Source organism: Pavona decussata, unplaced genomic scaffold (genome assembly GCF_977016875.1).
Source record: "Pavona decussata unplaced genomic scaffold, jaPavDecu1.1 SCAFFOLD_254, whole genome shotgun sequence".
In the NCBI taxonomy this organism is placed as follows: domain Eukaryota; kingdom Metazoa; phylum Cnidaria; class Anthozoa; order Scleractinia; family Agariciidae; genus Pavona; species Pavona decussata.
Genome location: NW_028145657.1, coordinates 2,755,001 through 2,776,909, shown reverse-complemented (window position 1 = coordinate 2,776,909; position 21,909 = coordinate 2,755,001). Strand labels below are relative to the sequence as shown.

Below are 21,909 nucleotides of genomic sequence, written 5' to 3'. Positions count from 1 at the left end.
CAAACGGTCAAGCCATAGCGTAAGTCTTTCGGCATGAATCAGTACTTAATTTTCGCGTAATTTTTACATAATTTTCTAAAAGAAATTGGGCGTAAGAAATTGTTTATTTATTTATTTATTTATTTATTATTTTAATTTTTTTTGTCATCCGCATTTTTCCATCCGCATTTTATTATCCGCATTTTGTCATCCGCATTTTATCATCCGCCATCCGCCATCCGCCGCCATCCGGTCTGCGTTTTACAGAGCAATATTTTTCGCAACATGCGGGAATCTCGCGGGAATCGGCAGGATCTGCCATTCTGTCATATGTCAATCACGTCAAAGTTTGTCAGTTGGCTTCCAAAATCTCCACGTAAGATTTCGCTTCAGGTCGAAAGCGTTTGTTTGAGGAAAAGGTAAAACATTTGAGAGGAAAGTAAACTTGTTTAATTCCGTGAAAGACAAAAGCAAGATACAAGTGGCAGATAAGGTTACAGGGAATCTAACTACCTCTCGAGATCACTGAAAGCGAAAAACTGTAAAGTATCGCATTCCGTAAAAAGTGTAAACTGCCGTCAACGAAACAGCCGGCGCTTTGTCGTTCTCTTCCTTTATCTCGTGTTCAATTGGAGCAGCACTTTATATCGAAAATACAATTGCGGAATTTGCTAGCCGAAAACGACCTGTGAAGAAATCGAAGCTGAACCTGCAGACGAATACGACGCCACCGGTTGTTTTTGCTGGATTCCATCAAAGCGCTTTCTTTGCTAACTTGACATTGAATGGAGCCAGCAACGAAATCGTTCACAATCACTGAGGATTAAACTTGTTGCTCGAGAGTAGGACAAGCTGCTTCTCTTCGTAGAGAATTTCGACATCTCGGGGTATCATGGCTGGTTTCTGTTTCGTGGACGAGATTTTATGTTCGCGAGCGATCTCGACCAGGTGAGCATTGATAGCATCATTTACTGGCTTGAACTCTGTCAGTAATGGTACTGAAATTTGTGTTTTCGTTATTTAAATTCCTTATATCCAGGCCAGCACGAATTGCTCTCATTGAATTACAACTGTAGTATTTGCCGTCGTGTGAGCGAGCTTCGAGCTTATTAATTAAACTCGTTTAATAGCTTGTTGATGGCTTTTTCATTTCGCCAGACTGAAAGAAAACCATAAATACTCTTAAATGAGATGGGCTAAAACTTTTCGCCTTTCATACTTTTCAGTTTTACCACATTTTTAATTCAAGGACTGTTAAACAGAGTTCAAACCAAGAGAAAATGTCGCAAATACGAGCTTGAGTATTTCAACATTTCGTTTACGAACAGCTTACCGTCAAAAACGTTTAGAGCGTATGTTGTTTTCTGGTACTGGTTTATCGATCAGCAGGTTTATCTCTTCTTCTGTCACAAAAGCAAACCGTTCCCCATCTTGACATTCATTTTAATTGCAAACTTGACGCTCCTTGAAGTTTTTGAAACTGGGGAATATCACTTGGGGAATATCCTCGGATATTCCCCAGTTTTAGCTGGGGTATATTCGGTCACGTGAGGCGTTTAGACCAATCGCGCGCGAGCGAAAATATTTGATGGATTATAAGAGATGACGAGGCGCGCGCGTGATGCCGAGTTGGCGATAATCATCTCATATCCAACAAGCGTGAGTGAAATAATTCTTTTATTAGAAACAATCAGTACATTGCTACATCTTGCTGATTTTGCTTTTCGAGAACAACCAGAAAACAATTTAATTGGCGCTATTTCTTAGCCATGGTATAATGGCTCACATACCATGGCCGCTAAGCCAATCAAATCCCTAGAATTTCATTATGATCCAGTTTTTAATCATGTTTATTATCAGCCTGATCATTCTGATTGAATCAAAAGCCATCAAACTAGTGAGATATTTTTAAAAGATGTCTTCAGTTGTCTACCTAATTATCCCTATTACCTTGAGTCTTTCCATTTGAAAACTGACATCACCGCGTTCTTCGAAACCCTCAACTGCAATAATACTGACATTATTCTTCAACAGTTCGATTCTCAGCTTAGCCACCATCTGTGAAAAGAAACATGAGCGATTTTACTTTTCTTGAACTACTGATTTCGTGGTGTTCAGTAATATCCTGATAAGACACTCTTGCAGTTTACGCAGTTCAAGCAATTTAGTCCGCAACTCTTCATAGTGAGCGAGATCGCCAAAATCTGTGCTTATTAAACCTAACATCTAACAGGACGCTAAAGATGATGTTTTGATGAATCGTAAAAGAGATTGAGAGGAATAAGGAAGATCAACATAATTATTACAAATACTGTTAGTCTTAAATCACAAGCAACTTTTTAAAGTTGCTTATGAAATTTAAAAAATCGTAAAATTGTGTGTAGGATGGCTACCGTTGTAAGAATGTGGGAGATTTCCTGATGAAAGAATGGAGAAAAGAGGATTTATATTTTAAAAAATTGAAAGTTCTTCTTTCCATACGCTTTGTGGTATTCTAAATTAAGCTTTCCAAGAGGAAAAAAATTACAAACGAGAACAATTAATACTTTACCGGAGAAAAGAATTCTGGGTCGTACTGATGTAGTATAGCCACTCTGTTCCAACCATAATACTTAATGAAGGCAGCCTTTGCTTTACTGTATGATGTGGAAGACGGAGAGGCGCGATATGTGTTAGGATAGACTAGCTTGCTTTCAAATTTAGGCGATCCTGACGCATAAGAAACCTGAGTAAGAAAAAAAAGACATTTGTTGGTGCATCAGTACAGTCATGTTTTTTGAATGATGACTGGAATAAGTGAAATGGCGTGGGAACCGGCCGAATCTCCAAAAACACACTCTGAGTTAGTTTTGGGAAAACAATCCGCCTTTTTGTCAACTCAGACTCTCGAGTGCTCTTATGTAGACACTTCAGGACGTTACGCTGTTGCCGTTCAGTTTAACCACTTCCCCTATGGGTCGTTGAAGAACGCGTGGCACTAAATGGCTAACAAGTTACTTAATTAATAACTTGATTAACATTCAAACCTGAACCAGTCTCCACTGCGGAGCAGCCTCTGCTATTGGTTCCAAAGCTTCGGTGTTGGAAGGTCCAAGCAGCATCACAGGTTTATGTTTTTTGTTGAGAAGTTTGAAAAATGCTTTGATAGCGTGTGCTCCACTGGCCTAAGAAAAACGGAGGTTTTTATTTAACAGGTGAAATCTTCAGTATTTTTCGCGTTGTTTATTTATCATATTTTTAACGGGAAGGGTCATTGTTCATAATTAGCAAATTAGGAGATTTTGAAGTAATAGATCAAACACGAGGAAGAGTGTTTCCTCCGATTTCCAAACACCGAGAAGTAGGTTGGAAAAAATGAGGCGCAGCCGAGATTTTTTTTAACCAACTTTCATGTTTGGAAATAGGAGGAAACACTCTTTCGAGTGTTTGATATAGCTTCTTAAACTATTAATAATTCTTGGAGAAATTCGAAGCAAAAGCTCACAAAATTTTATGATAATTAAGATCACATTTCCAAACCTCCTTCACGGTAGTGATTTCCATTGTTTTCTCTTCATGAATTATTATCGAGTTTGGAAATGATCTGACTTATCCAGATCTTAAAACAGCTGTAAGTCTTGCAAAATTCACGATCTCGCCACTGGAACAGAACAGAACATTTCACTCTTGTACGTGGCACTCAACCTCAAGGTATCTTCAGTTTTGTATACATAGGGCTGTGTAAACAGGGAGGAGCCTGCATGGGACGCCTGGCCCCAGCTTACACGAAGTACAATGACTTGTTGTTTGAAAGATAGATAGATAGATAGATAGATAGATAGATAGATAGATAGATAGATAGATAGATAGATAGATAGATAGATAGATAGATAGATAGCAGTTTATTGTAAAAATACGCTTAGCTTTTGTGAGACCAGCAAGCTACGCTCACCAGCTAGTTTACAGGTATTTCACACTAAAAGATTAAAATAACTAATACAAATTAAAAAACATCAAATGGCATACTAGGTAAAATTTAAATTTCTAATACAAATTAATCATCATACGTAAAACAAAAATTTACAATAAAGAAATAAATGGATATAAAAAACTACAATAATTCGTATTGTGTGAAAAGCTCACTCGATCATAGTAGACCTGCCAGATCTAGTGTTCTGATACTGTTTTTAAAAGCCTTGTAAGTAGTCACTGTTCTGCTTGAGTCAGGTAATGAGTTCCAGAGTTTTGGTGCCGTAAACCTCCACGATTTAAGGCCATAAGTTGTAGTGCTGGCCTTTGGTCGCTTTAAAATGTCACTTCCTCTTAGATTGTATTTATTATTTCTAAGACCGATCAGTTCTTTTATGCTTTTTGGTGCATGTTCATTATTAATTGCATTAAAAACTGTGCAAACTATTTGGTTGATTCTCAAGTGATGGTAAACCTATTTTGTTGAGTAGTTCGGAGTAGGGCCTTTGTTTTTCGTTAAAGACAAAACGGAGGGCACGCTCATTAACTTTTTCTAGCTTAGCAATGGCACTTTTGTTGCTGAAATGCCATGTCTCTGAGCAGTAGTTAAAATGAGGGATGATAAATGCGAGGTAAAGACACTTTCTTGTTTCGAATGGAAGAATCTTTTTCATTCGCTTAAGTACAGCAATCTGCTGGGAGACTTTTCGGCATATTTTGCCTATGTGCTTCTCAAATTTCATTTTGTCATCTACTGTAACTCCGAGCATTTCAAGATCTTCAGTAATTGGAATAGCAATGTCTTCGCAATGGAACTGGGGCCTAACCTGGGTCTTTCTCATTACTATTGCTTGGTACTTGGAAGTGTTTCTCCTCATGCCGTTTTGCTCATACCATTGATCGACATGGGCAAGATCTGCATTAATCACTTCTTCAACTTTCTCTGGTGTACTGGCGGCGAAAAATATTTGCGTGTCGTCTGCGTACGCAGATAGTCTGCTCTGTTTGACAGCGTAGACAAGATCGTTCATGAATATATTGAAAAATAGTGGGCCCAGTACGCTGCCTTGTGGGACCCCCACTGAGATTTCTTCCCAGTTTGAAAACTGATCTCCTAATCTGACCCGCTGACGCCGATTTGCAAGGTAGTCATGAACTAGATCGGTAGTTTTGCCGTCAGCTCCATAGGACTTGAGCTTGGCCACCAGCAGTTCGTGTGGCAAGGTATCGAATGCCTTGGAAAGATCCATCGACACGATTCCAATGATATTATGTTGGTCCAATTCCTTTCTCCACTGTTCTGTGAGGCTAAGTAAAGCAGTATCCGTTCCGTGATGTTTCCTATATGCGAATACGTGTTTGTGAAATATATCTTCAAAGTAGGGGCTAATTCTTGTATGAACTAGCGTTTCAAAAACTTTTGACAATGAAGGCAAGATAGTGATCGGTCTGTAATTGGATTTAGTCAAAGAGCAATCTTTCTTGAAGACAGGTGTAACTTCTCCGAGTTTCCATTGTTGAGGTATCCTGGATTTGTTTAGGATGTAATTAAAAAGTTCGCTGAAAGGGTGGCATAGAACTTCAGCAGATGCTTTAATTGCTATTGGTGGAATTTGATCGCAGCCCGTTGCTTTGTTTGTTTTGATCTTCATCATAGCCTCTTTTACTTCGGTGGAATTTGTTTTCTTTAAGGACAATGGAGGTTTAGCCGGTAAGTTTTGTTGTATGCGAGAAAGGTCAGCAATGTGACTATAATTCGGAGTTGGTTTCGCTTGACCGGTTTCTTCGCGTGCGGCGCTTGTAAAGAAATTGTTCAGAGTTTCTGCCACCTCTTGAGGGTCCCTGATAATCATATCATTGTCTTTGAGAACAATACGACTGTCATTTGTACTCTTGCGTGAATTCAAATAAGGTTTGATAGTGCTCCAAAATTTTCTTTGATTACCGCCTCTATCTTCGCAGACTTTTCTAAAGTGTTCTTGTACCGCTTTTCTCCTCATGCTGACAACTCTGTTCCTAGCCTGACGATAGTTTTCCCAATCAGTCTGGTGTCTAGTTTTATGAAAAGTTTTTTTAAAACGATCACGCTTTCTCATAGCGTGTCGAATTTCTGTGGTTATAAATTTGGATCCAATTGATTGGCGCATATTTACTTTCCTAATAGGGGCGTGATCGTCAAGCACTTGGTTGAAGAGTTTCTCCCAGCACCAATATACATCATCCGGATCTTCGAAGACATAGGCAGCACAGAAAGGCACTCTACTGAGTTCGTCCAGAAATGCTGTTTGATCAAATTTTTTTAGCGATCTCTTGAAAATACTTTCCAATCTAGGTCGCAATAGTTTCGTGTTTAGCACGAAAGAGAAAGAGGGACTTTGTTACAGATATTCATCTACATTTTGACTGTGTCGCCAAATTTTTTATTATTCGAGGTTAAAGCAAGATATAAATTATTTTCACTACAGAAACCAATTTTGATAATATGTCTAGAAATACTTGAGTTTCTAAGGGTTAACGAATGTTATGATGAAAAAAAAAAACAAAAAAAAAACTTAGGAATATCTCCTGGAGGAGTCATAAAATATGTTCACTTGGTGATACAGTTTTTCAAAATTGTAAAATTCAAACCAAAGTTAATTAATGTTACGTTTCCAAAAAGATCTGTGGTTATGAATCATTCAAAACGATGGTGATAGATTTAATTCAGTCACCCTGAATTGAACTTAGATCGGGAACTTGAGCGCCAGTCATGTCTTAGATATGAAAATTTAGTGGAAAAGTAATTCGAAGAAAACTGAACGCCTCCACGGAATTTTGTTTAAGTGAAACAAAGAAATAAATGTTGTACTTACCCAAATCGTATCCTCAGAGTCCAGCACCAGGGTGTAATTATTCAAAATATCACTTCTGTTGTTAATTATGTCGATGGCCATTTTCATCGCCGTAAAATATCCATATTTGTCTAACTTTAGGAAAGGAACAAACGCTCCAATGTGAATTTCCTTTTTTTCTTCCTTCATAACGCTTCCATTGGAATCATTTTGACAGGACACTGCCTGCGTCACATTAAAACATAATTTATCGCCCATATTTTGTGTACAGTTATCGTATGTCAACGTATTTTTTGCGTTGTTTTCTTCTAAAGTGGTATTCCAGCAGCTGAAATTACTTGAGTTAGATAATTTTACACAGCAGAACTGTGTATTCAAATCTAAGAGACAACATGTCGTTTGGAACAACACCGCAAAGCATATAACACCAAGAAAAACCCTTGTAGAATCTTTGCCCGTCATCTCTGAAAGAGAAGAAAACGAATGCAAGCTTGTCAAGCAAAGATTGACCAAAACAACGGCCGTCGATAAAACCAGGAACATGGAACATTCCGGAACATCCCGGAACATCCTGGAACACGAAATCAAAAAAATGAAATAAAATAAAAATAAAGGAAAAAAAAGTGTGTGTATATTTATAGAAAAAGAAATTACATTGTATCCGAAAGAAATTCATATAAGAAGAAGTACGGAGTAGGTGGGACAGTAGGATAAATGGGGTGTTGTAACTGACCATACGGAATGAAGGCGCAAGTACTTTCCTATCGTCCGCTGCGCCAGAAATGGATCAGTTCCAGCTCGGCTGGAATACGCGAATGAGCACAAAACACCCTCAGGCGTTTCTCCATCGTATTTTCTCCTTTCATTTTGCGCGAAATCCCTGTTTCAAAACCAATCAGTGTCGGTAAAATGGAAAAGGGTTTTGTAGCTCCAAACCAGCTAAAGTAGCGTATTTTCTTTAGCCGTAAATGACAGTTCGCTTGTGGTTAAGACACAGAGACAGTCAGGGGTCTTTTTACTGACAAATGATAATAATGGCTACACCAGCATCTTGCCATCGGGGGTAGCACACTTCTTGAAACTCTTGCCGAATTTCAGACCAAATTATGTGATTTTTCCTAACCTATTCAGACACGACCTTCTTGTCGATTGCATACCATCTAAATTCTCCAAATGATCATGTTAACCCGTTACAAACGGACGTATACAAAACATGGACCCAGGTCCATGGACCACCCATGTGGACCCGGTCCATGAACCACCTCGCGGACCCGGTCCATGGACCACCCCTGTGGACTGGGTCCATGGACCACCTTACCTTAATTGTGGACCCGGTCCATGGATCACCGCTAATAAACTTTCGAAGGCATATTTTCTGTCAATATAATAAAGGATGGACTGCGGGCTGGGTATAAAATACAGATTAAATATGGCGTTCACTATGTAATTCACCTTCTACTTTCTATGTAATTGAGATTTTATGCTTTTATCACCATTGAGTTTTATACGCAATCCATATTTTGTTTTCTTTGCAATCGTAGAGTCTGATTTCTGGTGAGTACTGATGAGGCAGATTTCGTTCTTCATGACACTTTTTTAAACAAATCGTCCGGGCGCAAGCAGAACGAGAAAGACTGGGCCAAGTCCCAAGTATTTTTATTCCGGGATGCAGAATTCAGAAGACCATTGCTATTCTTTTGGAGTCATACGTTGTCGAAACTAAACTAAACTTTACATGTGCAGTCTAGAAATACGGATAAAACGAAGCCTAGAGGAGAATAAACAAACACGTGCTACCACATGAAGTAGGAACAAGATAAAAGGTTGGTTTCGTTTATGATGTTGTAAAAGGTGCTCGCGAAGAGCAGTGTTGGTGGTTCGACAGGGGCTGGGTCCATGGACCCAGTCATCAGGGGTGGTCCATGGACCGGGTCCACGAGGTGGTCCATGGACCGAGTCCACATGGGTGGTCCATGGACCCGGGTCCGTGTTTTGTATACGTCCACTACAAACATACAAGAAGGTAAATTGGTTCCGATATGAATATGTCAAACATGTGAGTAGGACTTCGTTAGTTCGTTAGGCCTTCCAACTCCATTTTACTCGTGAAAATTATATCCAATTCCAGACCAGCCTTACGCTATTCAGCCAAAAGTGGTCAAAATCTATACACTACTTCTCACTAAAAAGGCTTCCGCGGTCAAAAGCGCTATTAAATTTAAACAAGACTTACTCTTGTTAGTCACAAATTTATAGAAGACGTTGTTATTATGTGCGCCATGCATGGAAAGTTTAAATATCTTCTTTTCAATTCACCGCGAGGGTCGTTTTTCATTGCGAAGGTATTCCGTACTAGGAATTAATTTATATGTAAAAGCGCTGACTCGGAGATATTAAGCTTTAAGGATTGTTAAACACTTTAAAACATCTATTCTGATGAAGAACTTTCCTGATAATATATATTGCGAAATTTCACTCTGTATACAAACGTCGTCTTTAAGTCAACATTTCATTTCAATCATTTAAGTTTAAGTGGGTGGCTCCCTAAGTTCCTCATAACCCAAATTGCGCCTTCATTCAGTGTGGTCAGGTACAACACCCCATTTATCTTACCGTCCCACCGTACTTCTTCTTATATGAATTTCTTTCGGATATAATGTAATTTCATTTTATATAAATATGCACACACTTTTTTTTTCATTTTTCCTTTATTTTTATTCAATTTAATATTTTTTCTTAATTTTTTATTATTATTATTATTATTATTATTATTATTATTATTATTATTATTATTTTTATTTATTTATTTATTTTTTTTCATGTTCCGGGATGTTCCGGAATGTTCCAGGTTCCGGCTTTTATCGACAGCCAAGGTGATAAGGGTGGCCCTGGCATTAACAGGCTTTAAGGCATTAACAAATTAACAGATGATGGTGATTATGATATACAAAGCAAAAAACTGGTCAACGTGAAACAAGGTACAGGACGCAATGACGTGGTGACAAAGAGTCAAATTCAATTATTAGATTCTGCAAGACCCGGCTATGTTACAAATAACAAAGCAGTTATATATTCATCAACAGGTACATAATCATGACTGAAAATCAGTCATATAACAACGTGTATTTATACATCCCGAATATAAACAAACTATGATGGTTATGACGGTCGGGGAAAAAGTGAAATAGTGGTCTCCCCTGTTGACCAAACGATCGACGGTAAAAAGATATTCAAAGATCGATATTGAAGTGGCAAATCCAGCAGATGATAATGATGCTGTAAATAAAAGTTATGTTAATAGTGAATTAGCAAAACAAAGAATAGCACAGGATGACATGTTTGTTGAAAGGTTGGGAGATACAATGACTGGTGATCTCATTCTTCAATCTCAACCACATCCAACACAAGGTAATACAAACAAAGCTGTAAGTTTAATATAGAGCAGCAACTGGAGACATATTTTTATCGTGTAAAGAATCATTTCCAATGGAGACTGCCCTTAAAATGAATGACAAAAAGATTGAGAATCTTGCTGAAGCTACAAATAGAGATGAAGCGGTTAACAAACATCAAGTGGACACTGCTGTAGCAATAATCAACAATAATTTGAATACCAAAGCGGATAAGTCTTATGTTGATTGCGAGATAGCTAAAATACCACATAAGCACATCGGATTATTTTAAAAAGGATGGAAGCGTAGCAATGATGACCGATGATTTTGATGGTGTTGCTAACAAGCTTACTAATATAGCAAATAAGCTTATTACACATCATACCATATAAAACAATGGTGCTATGAGGCAGCATTCAAAAGATTAAGAAAATGGAAGCTGTCTAGATCTGGTGATATTTTAAGAGTAATATTTGCCACGAAAGGTATCACTTCAACAGTAGCTACATCAGGAGTCAGTTTGGAGGCTATATCAGCTGTTTCCGTATTAATTCAATCATATATGAAGCATAAGGATGTAGAGAAAAAAGTTGATCACTGCCGTTACGCGTTTCAAACATATGGGCATCTTTTAAATGAAACAAGGGAGATTTGTGCGAATACCTCTCCACCGAAATACCCTAATTATTTCCTGGGCTTTCTGTGACAGATGGTTCAGCTTTTTCACTGGTAACGTACACGATCTGGGCGCACGATCGCGTCGAAACGCACACCTGTGAAATCCAACACGATTATTTTTGCCAAAAAAAAAATTCCCTTGAGGAGGTCTCAATTCAGTTACGTTTATTTCAACTGGAACATCATTTTCCTTTGGTAGACTAGGTATAGTAACCTTCATAGTTTTCCCTGACACATCACTACGATCATCAAACACAATTACAACAGATTTTGCTGATGATGCACAATCGCGAACATTGAACATGTGAAACGTGCCAAACTACACGATTATACATAAAAAACGAGTATAAATTAATAACTTAAAACAATCAGAAAAATCACCCCATTTACCACAAGAGGTAAGAAAGTGAAGCAACTGCTTTCCATTTTGCTTTGTTGACAATCTGTCCGTTTGTCCATTTGATATCATTTAAAAAATATCTCTTTCTTTTTCTTTGAGTTCGGGCACCGACCCGTCCCGAAGACGCTCAACATCTTTCAGTGTGGGTCTACCGTGACCGACGTGTGTATTTGTATGTGGAATGAGCGTATTAGACGACATTTGTCACTTAAACTCAGTCGCGCCTTTTCAGCAAAACGGCAACGCAAAAACCATCATTTAATCACCAGTGAGATGCCATTTCAAACCACAAGGTAAATAAACAAAGAGTGTCTTGGTCGTTATCACTCCAGAAATCACGCTTCGATCGCATTTTGTCTCACAAATTCATACGTTTTTTCAACTTACTTCAACGCTTTGTGTTATAAGTATCCCTCACTGCGGTATAACCAGCTTCAATTCACCAAAAACAAGCAAAGGCGTCCCGTTCATTCCATATTTGACTGCTACGTGCTCGCTCGCTGTTTTTAGAGGGCAAACGTGAGATTCACGTCTGAGAAACTGAAAACAGCGAGCGGAAAATGAAGTATAAACATAATCATGTGGTCATTCATCTCTGCCACCAAAACAAAGGCATTAAATTTTTCCCCTTACGGTTTCAAGTCGCAACTTACTGCTCACATTGCCGAATTTAGCATGTCACCCAGCTAGACAACACTGTAGATTTTTTTAATTTCGTCCACCGATAACTTGGTTGAATCACACAGCACCCAGAAGCTCTTGACACACCACATTTCGCAACGACTGAAATCATCCTCTACTTCCATAAAATTAACACCGCCATTCGGAAACACTTTCTTGCATATCAAAAATATTACATGTAGCTGGGAAGTTTGTGAATATTACTATGCACCCATACCATTTAACAGAACGACAACTTAAACTTTGTCACGTTCGCGATCCATCGACAGACAATCCCAGTCGAACCCGCACTCAGCGCACGCGCACTCGCGCAGTAGACCCCTATTGGCCCAATCTCGTCCCCAGAGCCCGCGCGCGTTTTAGGCCAGCGGTGGCCACACGTCCACGAGCTCTGGGCTAATCAGAAACCGGAAGCAAGGATCCTGCTTCCGGTTTAAAGGGGGATACTGCTGACCGAGAGGAAGACATCCTCTGGTAAAGAGCATCAAAGGCCAAGAAAACGAGTGAAAAAGGCGACAACCTCCATCCATCCCGTTTGCCAGTGATTGTCATTCATGTGAGACTTCCTTGAAAACAAAACAATCAAAACAAAGGCTGCGTAAAATCTGGGTTTGTCAGGGATTTGCCTCTCTCAACCGCGACAAATTAATTTTGCACATTTTCAGGTCGTTTAAGAAAACCAAACATTTTCCATAGGCAGGGGTAAAAAACATATATAGGCTATGGCGATTAGAAACCATTTGTTGTACTATACTCATTTGGAATTAAATTAAGCTTGTTTTCGCTTGTAAAATGTAGTTTTTAAAACTTTGAAATGGGGGTGAATATACGCAGCCCACGCAGTATCAGATAGCCAAGTTTTCTCATGACACAACGGTAAAGTTAATAGTGAAAAGAAAATAGAGCCTGGTCGGAGGTTATATAAGTTTCAACCTAATTAACTAAAACATGGTAAAGATTTTCAAACAACATTCGATAAACTTCAGCAAGATATCGTTCCCAACCTGATTGCCGTCGACGACAAATACCAACAAATGTTTACAAACGTAAGCTTAATATTTTCCGCCGTGAAATTTACAAACGATAGGTTTCACAAGATCAACTTTTGCTTACCCAGATACCATGATCCCAGAATAAATACAATAAAATGGCAGAAGTACATTTAATAACAAGACACAACTCTGTAAACGTTCAACCGAAATAACCAGCAACTTGAAAATCTAAGCTTATTAGAAAGATCGGCAATTTTTTTCAATTCACACACGCAGTGTAAGCTTAAGAAACTCACCCTGAAAAAAAATATTTTACCTGCACTCGATGTGGTTTATCAGTCCTATAAGCTGCAAACTTACAAAGCTCACAAATGAACTGTTGTGTAAAGAGCGACAACGATCGCTATAATTCCAAGCGTTAATATTTTTGTCTTTCTGTCCATCAGCTTTCTGAACCACGTTTTGGGCCTCGCATTCTTGAATACTCCGCTTTTACGCAGTGGTAACAAAGGCCGTTGGTTTTCCTTGTTCAAGTTCAATTCTGTTTCTGCTGGGCTGCTGAAAGAATATCTGTTCCTATTCAACAAAGTAATCTTCAATAAATTCCGCTCCAGTCAGATCAACTCGCAGACTCCGCGGTGCGAATGGATTGCAAGTTTGCTTCTTTCAGTTCCTTCAACAGCACGAGAAAGGCTGTTAAACTCTTATCCGCTTTAGACAATGTTAAGAATGATTTTAAACGGCCAGCATTGACTATGAACCACATTTCAGAGTCGATAATTAGAGGATTTTTTCCCGAAAATTGTCAGGTCCTTCGCTAACCTCGACCGTCGCAAGTGTCATACTGTCATTCAGCTTTGTCAAACGCTGCAACATATCGCAAAGGTTTTCGCGCCTATTCCGTTTAGTCATGTGATTTGACTTGTGATCTTTTTCGTGCCTACTTACTGCAAGAAAAAAAAAGCGTATGAAAATTTAGTTGCATTTCGATTCTATGGCGGTTTTTGCTTCGATGTCTTTGACAGTCTATTTCATTTCTTGTTTTGAAACCTCCTATTCAAAGGCACTTGCGGTAAAATGTAATATCCAATCAGATTTCGATTTGCTGGATTTTGACATTGATTAGCCCAGAGGTCTTGCTTCCTTGGTGCTGACCAAAAGGAACGCAGCCTCTGGGAACGAGATTGCTATTGGCCATTTGGGACTTACGAAGAAATCCTATTTTATACCTTGGGCCCCGCCCAAGTAGTAAAAGACATTTTGAGATCTGGTGATTTTAATTCTCAAGAATTCTGTAGTAAAATACAACACTATGACGATCTTATACTTGATAATAGCCCTCTTATTGATGCATGGGTGAAAAAATACGATAAGATTTTCATGGCTGAATAGAGTTGACTACAAACAAAGTGTCATTGTCTTGCTTCGACGAAAATGGTCGCACCACTTACGCTTACCGTCATAAATGTAGCCTGAATCAGTTTACGAAGCCTGTAAACCTGTTCTTGTTTGAGAACGTGTCTCATTTAATTTCCAATGCGTCGGAAACTCTGTTCTTAAGTCATTTACATGTCTTCCTTGGATTCGACAGGAGTTATATTAATTAAATGCAAGACGCGTAAGCCAATTTGTGATTGATTAAAAAATGGCATGGACTTTCCCTAATGTGTTACAACATCGACTTCCTGTTCATGTGAGGTCACCCAATAAATGCATTTTATAATATAGTTTGTTTATTAACAGCAAACTATATATACCTTTTTTGTTATCGATTAGTACAATTTTACTTTTTTCAACAGCGCATTTTTTACTTTATTTTCAACGCATTTTTGATTGTTTTTCCGGCGCATTTTTCGATTATTTTTTCAATTAACTAATCGTAATTTTTTTTGGTTTAAAATGATCGAGAAAATGCGCCAATTGCGCCAACTCCTATACTACTTTAATCACTTTCGTGATCCGCATTGGTTACATATGAAAGCACGTAAAGTCCTTTATAGCCTGGGCTGAGTTTCTCGAAGCATGATTAGCGCTAACCATTGGTTAAGAGGTATTAAAACCTATACGCACGTAAAATTCACGCGACAGTAGAAATACAAAAAAATTGCAGAAACTCTTTGAAAACGATAACTGTTGCTTACCCACAAGGAACTTAAAATGACCGATTTTATATGTCGATCTCGATATGTTTACACGCCTTTCGTATTCTCTGTTTCCTTTGGCTTCGCTTGATTTCACCTTAAACATACTGTCAGCGATCCAGACAACGCGGTAACGGGAAAAAAAAAGGAGAAACATACAAATACAACGTGAGCTAGAAATTAACATAACATCACGAAAAAGGAGAAACTTCCACTTACATCTGTGTCTTTGAAACCTTGTTTGACCGTAAAGGGGTCCGTAAAGCTTAACACAAACTACTGTATACAACGACTTAGAATACCTTGTTCACCGCGAAAAATTTGCCTTCTCAAAGAACAAAGGCAATTAGGCTCTCGGCGTGGTTCAAACAAAAGATTTTACCAGCTGTATTGAAAAAGGTATCTCTTGATCAATCGGGAGCTTAAGCAACGACGACGGAAACGGCAACGAAAACATCACCCGAAAATATATCCTAATTTCGTTTGTGCTACCTCGCGATTATTTCAACTCCCTCAACGTTTACAAAAATGGCTAACTATCCAGGAACCAAATTGGTAGGAGTGGCGTACAAGTTAAGAAAGGAAATGAAAATTTCACCGTCGTGCGTTCACGTTCTCCACAAAACCTTAAATGTGGTCATTTCACGTTGTTGTTTTGCAGAGGACGGCAAAGAACTGTACCAAAATGTAAAACGAACATGCCAGAGCGATTGTTTTTGCTCATTAAACCTATCGTTTTTCGGCGTTATTGTTGTCATTACCGTCGTCGTTGCTTAATCTCCCTAATGTCTTACCTTCGTACTCTGAAACGAGAATAAACAACTTGGGCTGATCCTGCAGAAATCGATGTCAAAATTTTCGTCGTTGTTAAAAGACCGATAGCAGTCGTCTCGACTTACATAAGGTTGTTTTAGAAATGATTTATTTTGCTGGTAAAGCTGGCTCATCTGCTTTGGCTGCTTCTAGAGCGGAAGAAATTACGCACGGATATTTAAAATAGTTGGTACGCTGTAGCGGACTACGTGGATGAGTTCTGCAGCTGTCGCAGACAAATTAAGAATTACTGTCAGGCTGTCAAAGATTATTGTCACTTTATAGCAGGTTCTCGCTGTTGAAAAATTGCCCATACGTTCTAATTGTTGGCAATGGTGACGTAGTTCTTGGAATTGTCACAATCTTGTAGTCTTTTTACAGGCCTGTGCAAGACCCAAGACGAAAAAAAAAAAAAAAAAGACGATTGTTCACTGAAGACTACGTGTACGAGTTTTGCAGCTGTTGCAGAAAAAATGTTGTTGTACCCAGTATAAAAACGTAACTACTGAGACCAATTTCGAATTACTGTCAGGCTACCAAAGACTACTGTCACTTAAAAGCAGGTTCTCGCTCTTAAGTCGAAAAATTGTCCATAAACTGAAATTGCAGGCAAAGTTGACGTATATTGTTCTTGGAGTTGTCATGGTTTTCATTTATAGGCCCATCCGGCAGGACCCCTGACTTAGGAACGCGTGCTTTATTTGTTGTGTTTAAATGAATATTAATGACTAATGTCACTGCAGGCTGGCCTACGGATGGCAGTGACGCAAAGGAAATTGATTCATGTTTACCTTTCATCTTAGTTTAGGTGGATTTCCACTGTCGTGTAAATTTTACGTGCATACAGACGCATATTTAGCCGGCTTTACGTACGTAAACAAAAAAAAAAAGAAACGACGTATGAACGGTTTGTGTAAACGTAAAAAGTTGAGCGTCGTTCAAGCGTACGTTTACCCACGTACCGGCTTTGTCTACGTACGTAAAGCCAGATAAATTTGCGTCTGTACGGCAAGCAAAATTTAAGCGACAGTGGAAATCCACCTTTTGCCTAAACATCTTCCAGCATTGGTATGGCAGAAAAATAGAATGTTTTGGTAAATTGGCTGTGTTTTTTGCCTTTTTTTATTTTTCAGAGGGACTCTTAAGGTTTTTGACACAAGATAACGGTTAGCCTAAGAACGTTTTTTATTTTGTTTTGGGGGACATAATCTGTCTTCTGAAAAAGGAATTCACTGAATAATAATTCACTGAAAAATCTATGTTGTATCCGTTTTCCGGTGACGAAATTATCCAAATGGCCAAAGTAAAATAATAATATTTCGAGGTATTCCGATTATGGATTATCCGGAATATGTCCGGCAATAATATGTAATATGTTGGAACTCGTTCAACAAAAACAACGACACAGGTAGTTCTGAATATGAATAATATGCTAGAACTTTGGATGAAAGATTAAATAAATAGTTTTAGATATACCCCACAAGTGAATCGTGTTTTTCGTGCGCGCTGATTGGCTAACTCGGAGGTGATTAGCCAAGTACTATAGGGGCCGCTAAGCACAAACGCCCCCTATTCCTATGAGACCTGTTTATTCAAATTCCCGTGCATAGATCTGTGGATCCTCAGGGGAACCGGTAGCCTCCCACGCAGACGTTCTTAGGGGTTCGTCACGCGTTCCTCGTGACGAACCCCTAAGAACGTCTGCGTGGGAGGCTAGGGAACCGGTTGCACATAATATTTACAAGTTTAGTATAAATAGGCCTGTTTTATCCTGTTTATTCCCCTCTTCGTTAAAACGGACACAATATCTCAGGTTGTCGCCCCACCCGCCTCCCCGCAGCGATGGCTCACTTTCGTGCCTGAGCTCTCGCTCCTTTCCGCCTCCGGGTTCGTCTCTTCCCATAACATATCTCCACCTGGGGCGTTTGGGGTTGGGGGGTCCCGGTGCGAATCTATATCAGACTGTGCTGCAAATCCTTGCATTTGTTTAAGTACGTTTTAGTGGAAATTATCGTCAAGCTCTTAAAAATCGCATCGTGGGAAGGATTTGAAAACTTATTTTGCTCGTCGATTGTCTACCGTTCACATATTCATCAACATATAAGATGTTTCTTGAAAAAGGTCTAAAACTTTCTATTTAGTCCATGAAGTAGCAATTCTTTTGAAGTTGCGAGGTAATAAAACCAGGTTTGCGCGTTTTCGTATGCAAGTCCTCTAAGATTCCTGGGTATGCGTAATAGCCAAGTGTTTTTCCATGGCTCGATCTTCATTTATTTTCAAATAGAAAACCTCCGTTTGTGATCAATTCAGTTTCAGATTTATTGTGTAGTAGATCACAGATCTTGTCAAGGAACTACATTTAATAAAAAATGTCAGTTTATGAAACTCAGGACAGAAAAGTAATGAAAAATTATTTTATTATTGATGTGAATGTGCTTGTTTTCAAAAAAGGGCAATTAATCGAAAAAAATGGGTTCGCTTGTGAGTTCCTTGTTCAGGGCAATTGCAAGATACCCGGCTGTCCGTCATTTTCCGGTGGGTCTTCCCTTGACAATTCCCCACGATTTTCCTTATTGTCTTGGAAATTCTTATTCTCGTTTGAGTCAATATTGACATTTTCACCAAAAAAGCAATGTTTGCTAGACTAAATGATGAGCCGGTGTTTTAAAATGATCTCGTCAAACCCAGGAGACCCCAAACCTTTTATGAATGTCAAAATTACGACCGTATTTGTTGTCTGTTTGTACTGGCATCAAAGCAAAAAAGCGAGGTCTATGATGACAGTATATACCAACTGACACTTCTCCAAATTAAAAACGAATTTTTTAATCCACTTGATACGACGTTTCTCCAGCAATAAAAAAGGGGCTTTGGGGGAATTTGGCTTCGTGGCTGAGCGAGGTGTCTTGACCACCAGATCTTCAAGGAACATAGTGTTTGTTGCAGATCTTGACTCATTCTGTTACAAACAGAAATCAAGAGCTTTTACTGAAGATTTGTAATACGAGACCGGCAGCCAGTAGAATTTCGACAACTCAATTTCACATGCGTAAGCTTAGCAAATAGAGGAAATTGTAAAGGGGCGCTTATAATCGAGCAAATAAACTTCCCCCGGGTGTTCGTTAATAGAGCGATTTTCGTTCAACCTTGAAATGATGTTCATGATTCGTTTTATCACAACTAGCTAAAAAGATCAAAACAAGGCATCGATCGTTTTCCGCTAAAGGATACGACACAGTAACACCCAAATATGGCACAAACATGGCTCGACTAGCCAATCGGATTGCTAAAAAAAGCTGACGTAAAACAGAAATATCGATCGAAACCAACCAAAACTGAGCCGAGTACGCTTTTCCTTTTCACTAAAACAATCATATTGCTATTGCCCGCTCCGAAGTTCAAATGGATACTGGGGACGAGTTTCTAAAATCAGAAATTGGAATTACAAGAAAGATCACGTTAAAATTAGCCAGTTAACTAAGTTGGAGGTTCAGCTGTTAGATTGCAACCATGTAGAAAGCTTTCAAAAATTGGGAAAATTAGGTACTTCTGCTGATAGGGCTCATTTCTTCATATGACGCAATTTGAACAATGAGTAAACTAGTGCCCAGTCCTTTTATGAACGTCGGAGCGGCAATTTTCCAGTTAGAATGTAGTTTGGATTTATTCCCGTGTACCAGAATAATTTTCAAGGTCAAACGATATTCGCTCGAACTAGCATTGACCTAACTCATTAAAGAGAGAAACTCAATATGCTTCGATTCTTGTAGGAAGACCAGGAAATACGGCATTTGATGTTACACATTTCCCCAGCGATCGGATCATTGCATTCCTGTGTATTCATAATTCCACGACAAAGCACAGTAAGCAGTTAGGAAGGAATGTCTTTTATTTTTCATATGTACAAAAACTACATAAAACTGAGAAACCCAAATCATAGCTGATTCCAATGCAGTCAGGAATTCTTAGTACATCCGCAACAGCTCAGCTTTCCGTGACAGATCGTCTCGCGGGAGGAAATACACGCGCGCGCGCGATATATATATTTGTCACGAGGTATGCCCGTTTTCCATCTCGCTCGAGACTCTTCTCAGAAGAAGTTTGAGGTTTGAGGTTCTCAGGGGTAGATTTACAACAATTATGAGAAACGAAAATAAAAATAGTCAACGTTGGTCCACGACTGCGTGCAAACTTTCATTGGTAACGTTCACAAACATAACTTTGTGCTGAATGGAGTCCGCACGCGGAGTGTCTCCTGTATCATGACACTGACCATCGATTGAAGATCGCAAAGGCTGCTGCATATTAGGATTATTAAGATGTCCAACACTGACCAAACAAACTACCAGAGGCGACAATTGTGAGTCACGTAGCACAAAATAATTATATCAATAAACCGGAAGTCCTTGGACGCAAACGTTAGTCATGTAAATGAACCTCTGACGTAGGACCATTCCAATGAAAGCTGTCGACTTGGTGATGTTTATGTTTAATATTTAACAAAAGAAATGCGATCTGTTGGCAACTTTGGAGTTAGCAGATTCCTCGGAAGCCGATAAAGGATTAAAGATAATTAAGGTACACCAGGAAACTATTTTCTTCGTTTGGTTGGTCTTTGGAAGGTCTGTTTGCTTCCACCAGCGCGTACAGTGTGAAACTTCATGGCTAGTGTGTTGTCCTGTGTCCACGCCGAATCCATCTGAGCAAATAAAACAAAGCATAGTTACGGTTACAAATTAGAAAAAGGAAGGAAATATTCTTCCATTTGTTGATGTAACCTTGGTTCGGACGAGTTTCTATTCCAAGTAAGTTCTTGACTGCAAATATCTCGCTTAAAGACTCCACTTCCTGTGATTATTGCCTCCAATTTGAAAACAGGGGGGTACAGTCAAATTCCAAATAGAAGCATCCCCCACCCCTCCGCCCATTGAGAACGAAAAAATAAATCTCCGACCTTACAATCCTTCTGGATTTGGCTGTTCGGGAGCAGATTAACGCTAATTCCCGTTTAAACGTTCACCGAGGTTTTCATTTCGTTAAATAAAAGTGTTTTTTAAAGTGCCCATGCAAACGTAAAGAAAGGTCAATCAAAACTGCAGGACGAAAATCTTTTTGATCCATCTTATTTGTTCAGTAATTAAACTCGAATCAAAGTTCACGTTAACCTGGGATTACATGTAGCTTAATCGGGCTTTGACCAACTGGGCCGTGCTAATGAGCCTTTCCGAGTATAACCCCGTAGATTGCTAACTGTTTTTATTGTCAAATCCAACCAATTTTGAAACACAAAATTCTTTCCAAGAAGCCGTTCCTGAAAGCAAGCCCCCAAAAGACCTGACAAGTAAATAGAAGTCCAGGGCCCGGCTGTTCGAAAAACGATTACCACTAATCCGAGATTGAAAGTTAACCGAGGTTTTCAGCTTGCTCGTTAACAAATTTTAAGTAGATTTACCATATACAGAAATAATTGTTTTAACCCGTGATTAAGAACACGTCCAACCTGATTTCTCAATAGACATCCATTATATAAGAAGCATTTCAGCCTGGTGCTGTTAATCAGGAGTTTTTATATGCGGGTTTTTACTGTACTGCAACATAGCAACGGGGTAAGACAAATTTGTTCAGAAGAGACCCTCATTTCCAAACGGTTGCATTACCATGCAATCCCCATAATTCGAATTTTGTGACATCGTAGACGATCTTCAAGAGACAAAAGTCATGCCTGTGCAGTATTTCTTACATCGAGAGCTTGGGCAAACTCGACTCTGAGATTCCCGATGGAGCTTGGGAGGCCTGCGTTGTAGGAATGACTCTGCGCAAACCATACAAATTCACCCGAGCTTTGATTTCAGATCACATACCTGGGTTGTGTCTTGATCCACAAGATGAGTGTATTTTGTTCTCCCTGATCGACCAAAGTTTTTGACCTAAGAGAGAAACGGTATCATAACTGACAAATTCAGTTAACTAACGAATAACAAATACTGATGATAAATAAGAAAATACGACAACTTTTTACAAGGGAAAATGTTTGAATCATGTGTAAAAACTGCG

The 21,909-nt window shown here is 39.0% G+C and overlaps 2 protein-coding genes across 3 annotated transcripts in view; both read right to left on the bottom strand.

Annotated features, from left to right (window-relative positions):
* Window positions 1-16,035, bottom strand: part of LOC146456587 (gamma-aminobutyric acid type B receptor subunit 2-like) — a 29,507-nt gene extending 13,472 nt beyond the window's left edge. The window contains exons 1-5 of one of the 2 annotated variants that reach the window (XR_014858811.1): window positions 15,837-16,035; window positions 6,780-7,222; window positions 3,006-3,143; window positions 2,531-2,704; window positions 1,930-2,037 (exon numbers count right to left, since the gene is read on the bottom strand). Coding sequence is in view for 1 of the 2 variants with exons in the window: in XM_085093061.1 (XP_084949187.1) it covers window positions 1,930-2,037; window positions 2,531-2,704; window positions 3,006-3,143; window positions 6,780-7,220 (861 nt within the window). In the remaining variant the exon portion in view is untranslated. The remainder of the gene's footprint in view (window positions 1-1,929; window positions 2,038-2,530; window positions 2,705-3,005; window positions 3,144-6,779; window positions 7,223-15,836) is intronic. The other variant, XM_085093061.1, reaches the window with a different exon arrangement.
* Window positions 16,036-19,726: 3,691 nt separating this feature from the next.
* Window positions 19,727-21,909, bottom strand: part of LOC146456586 (microfibrillar-associated protein 1-like) — a 16,579-nt gene continuing 14,396 nt past the window's right edge. Inside the window, exons 17-18 of the mRNA XM_085093082.1 lie at window positions 21,717-21,782; window positions 19,727-20,554 (exon numbers count right to left, since the gene is read on the bottom strand). Coding sequence (XP_084949208.1) covers window positions 20,447-20,554; window positions 21,717-21,782 — 174 coding nt within the window. The 3' untranslated portion in view covers window positions 19,727-20,446. The remainder of the gene's footprint in view (window positions 20,555-21,716; window positions 21,783-21,909) is intronic.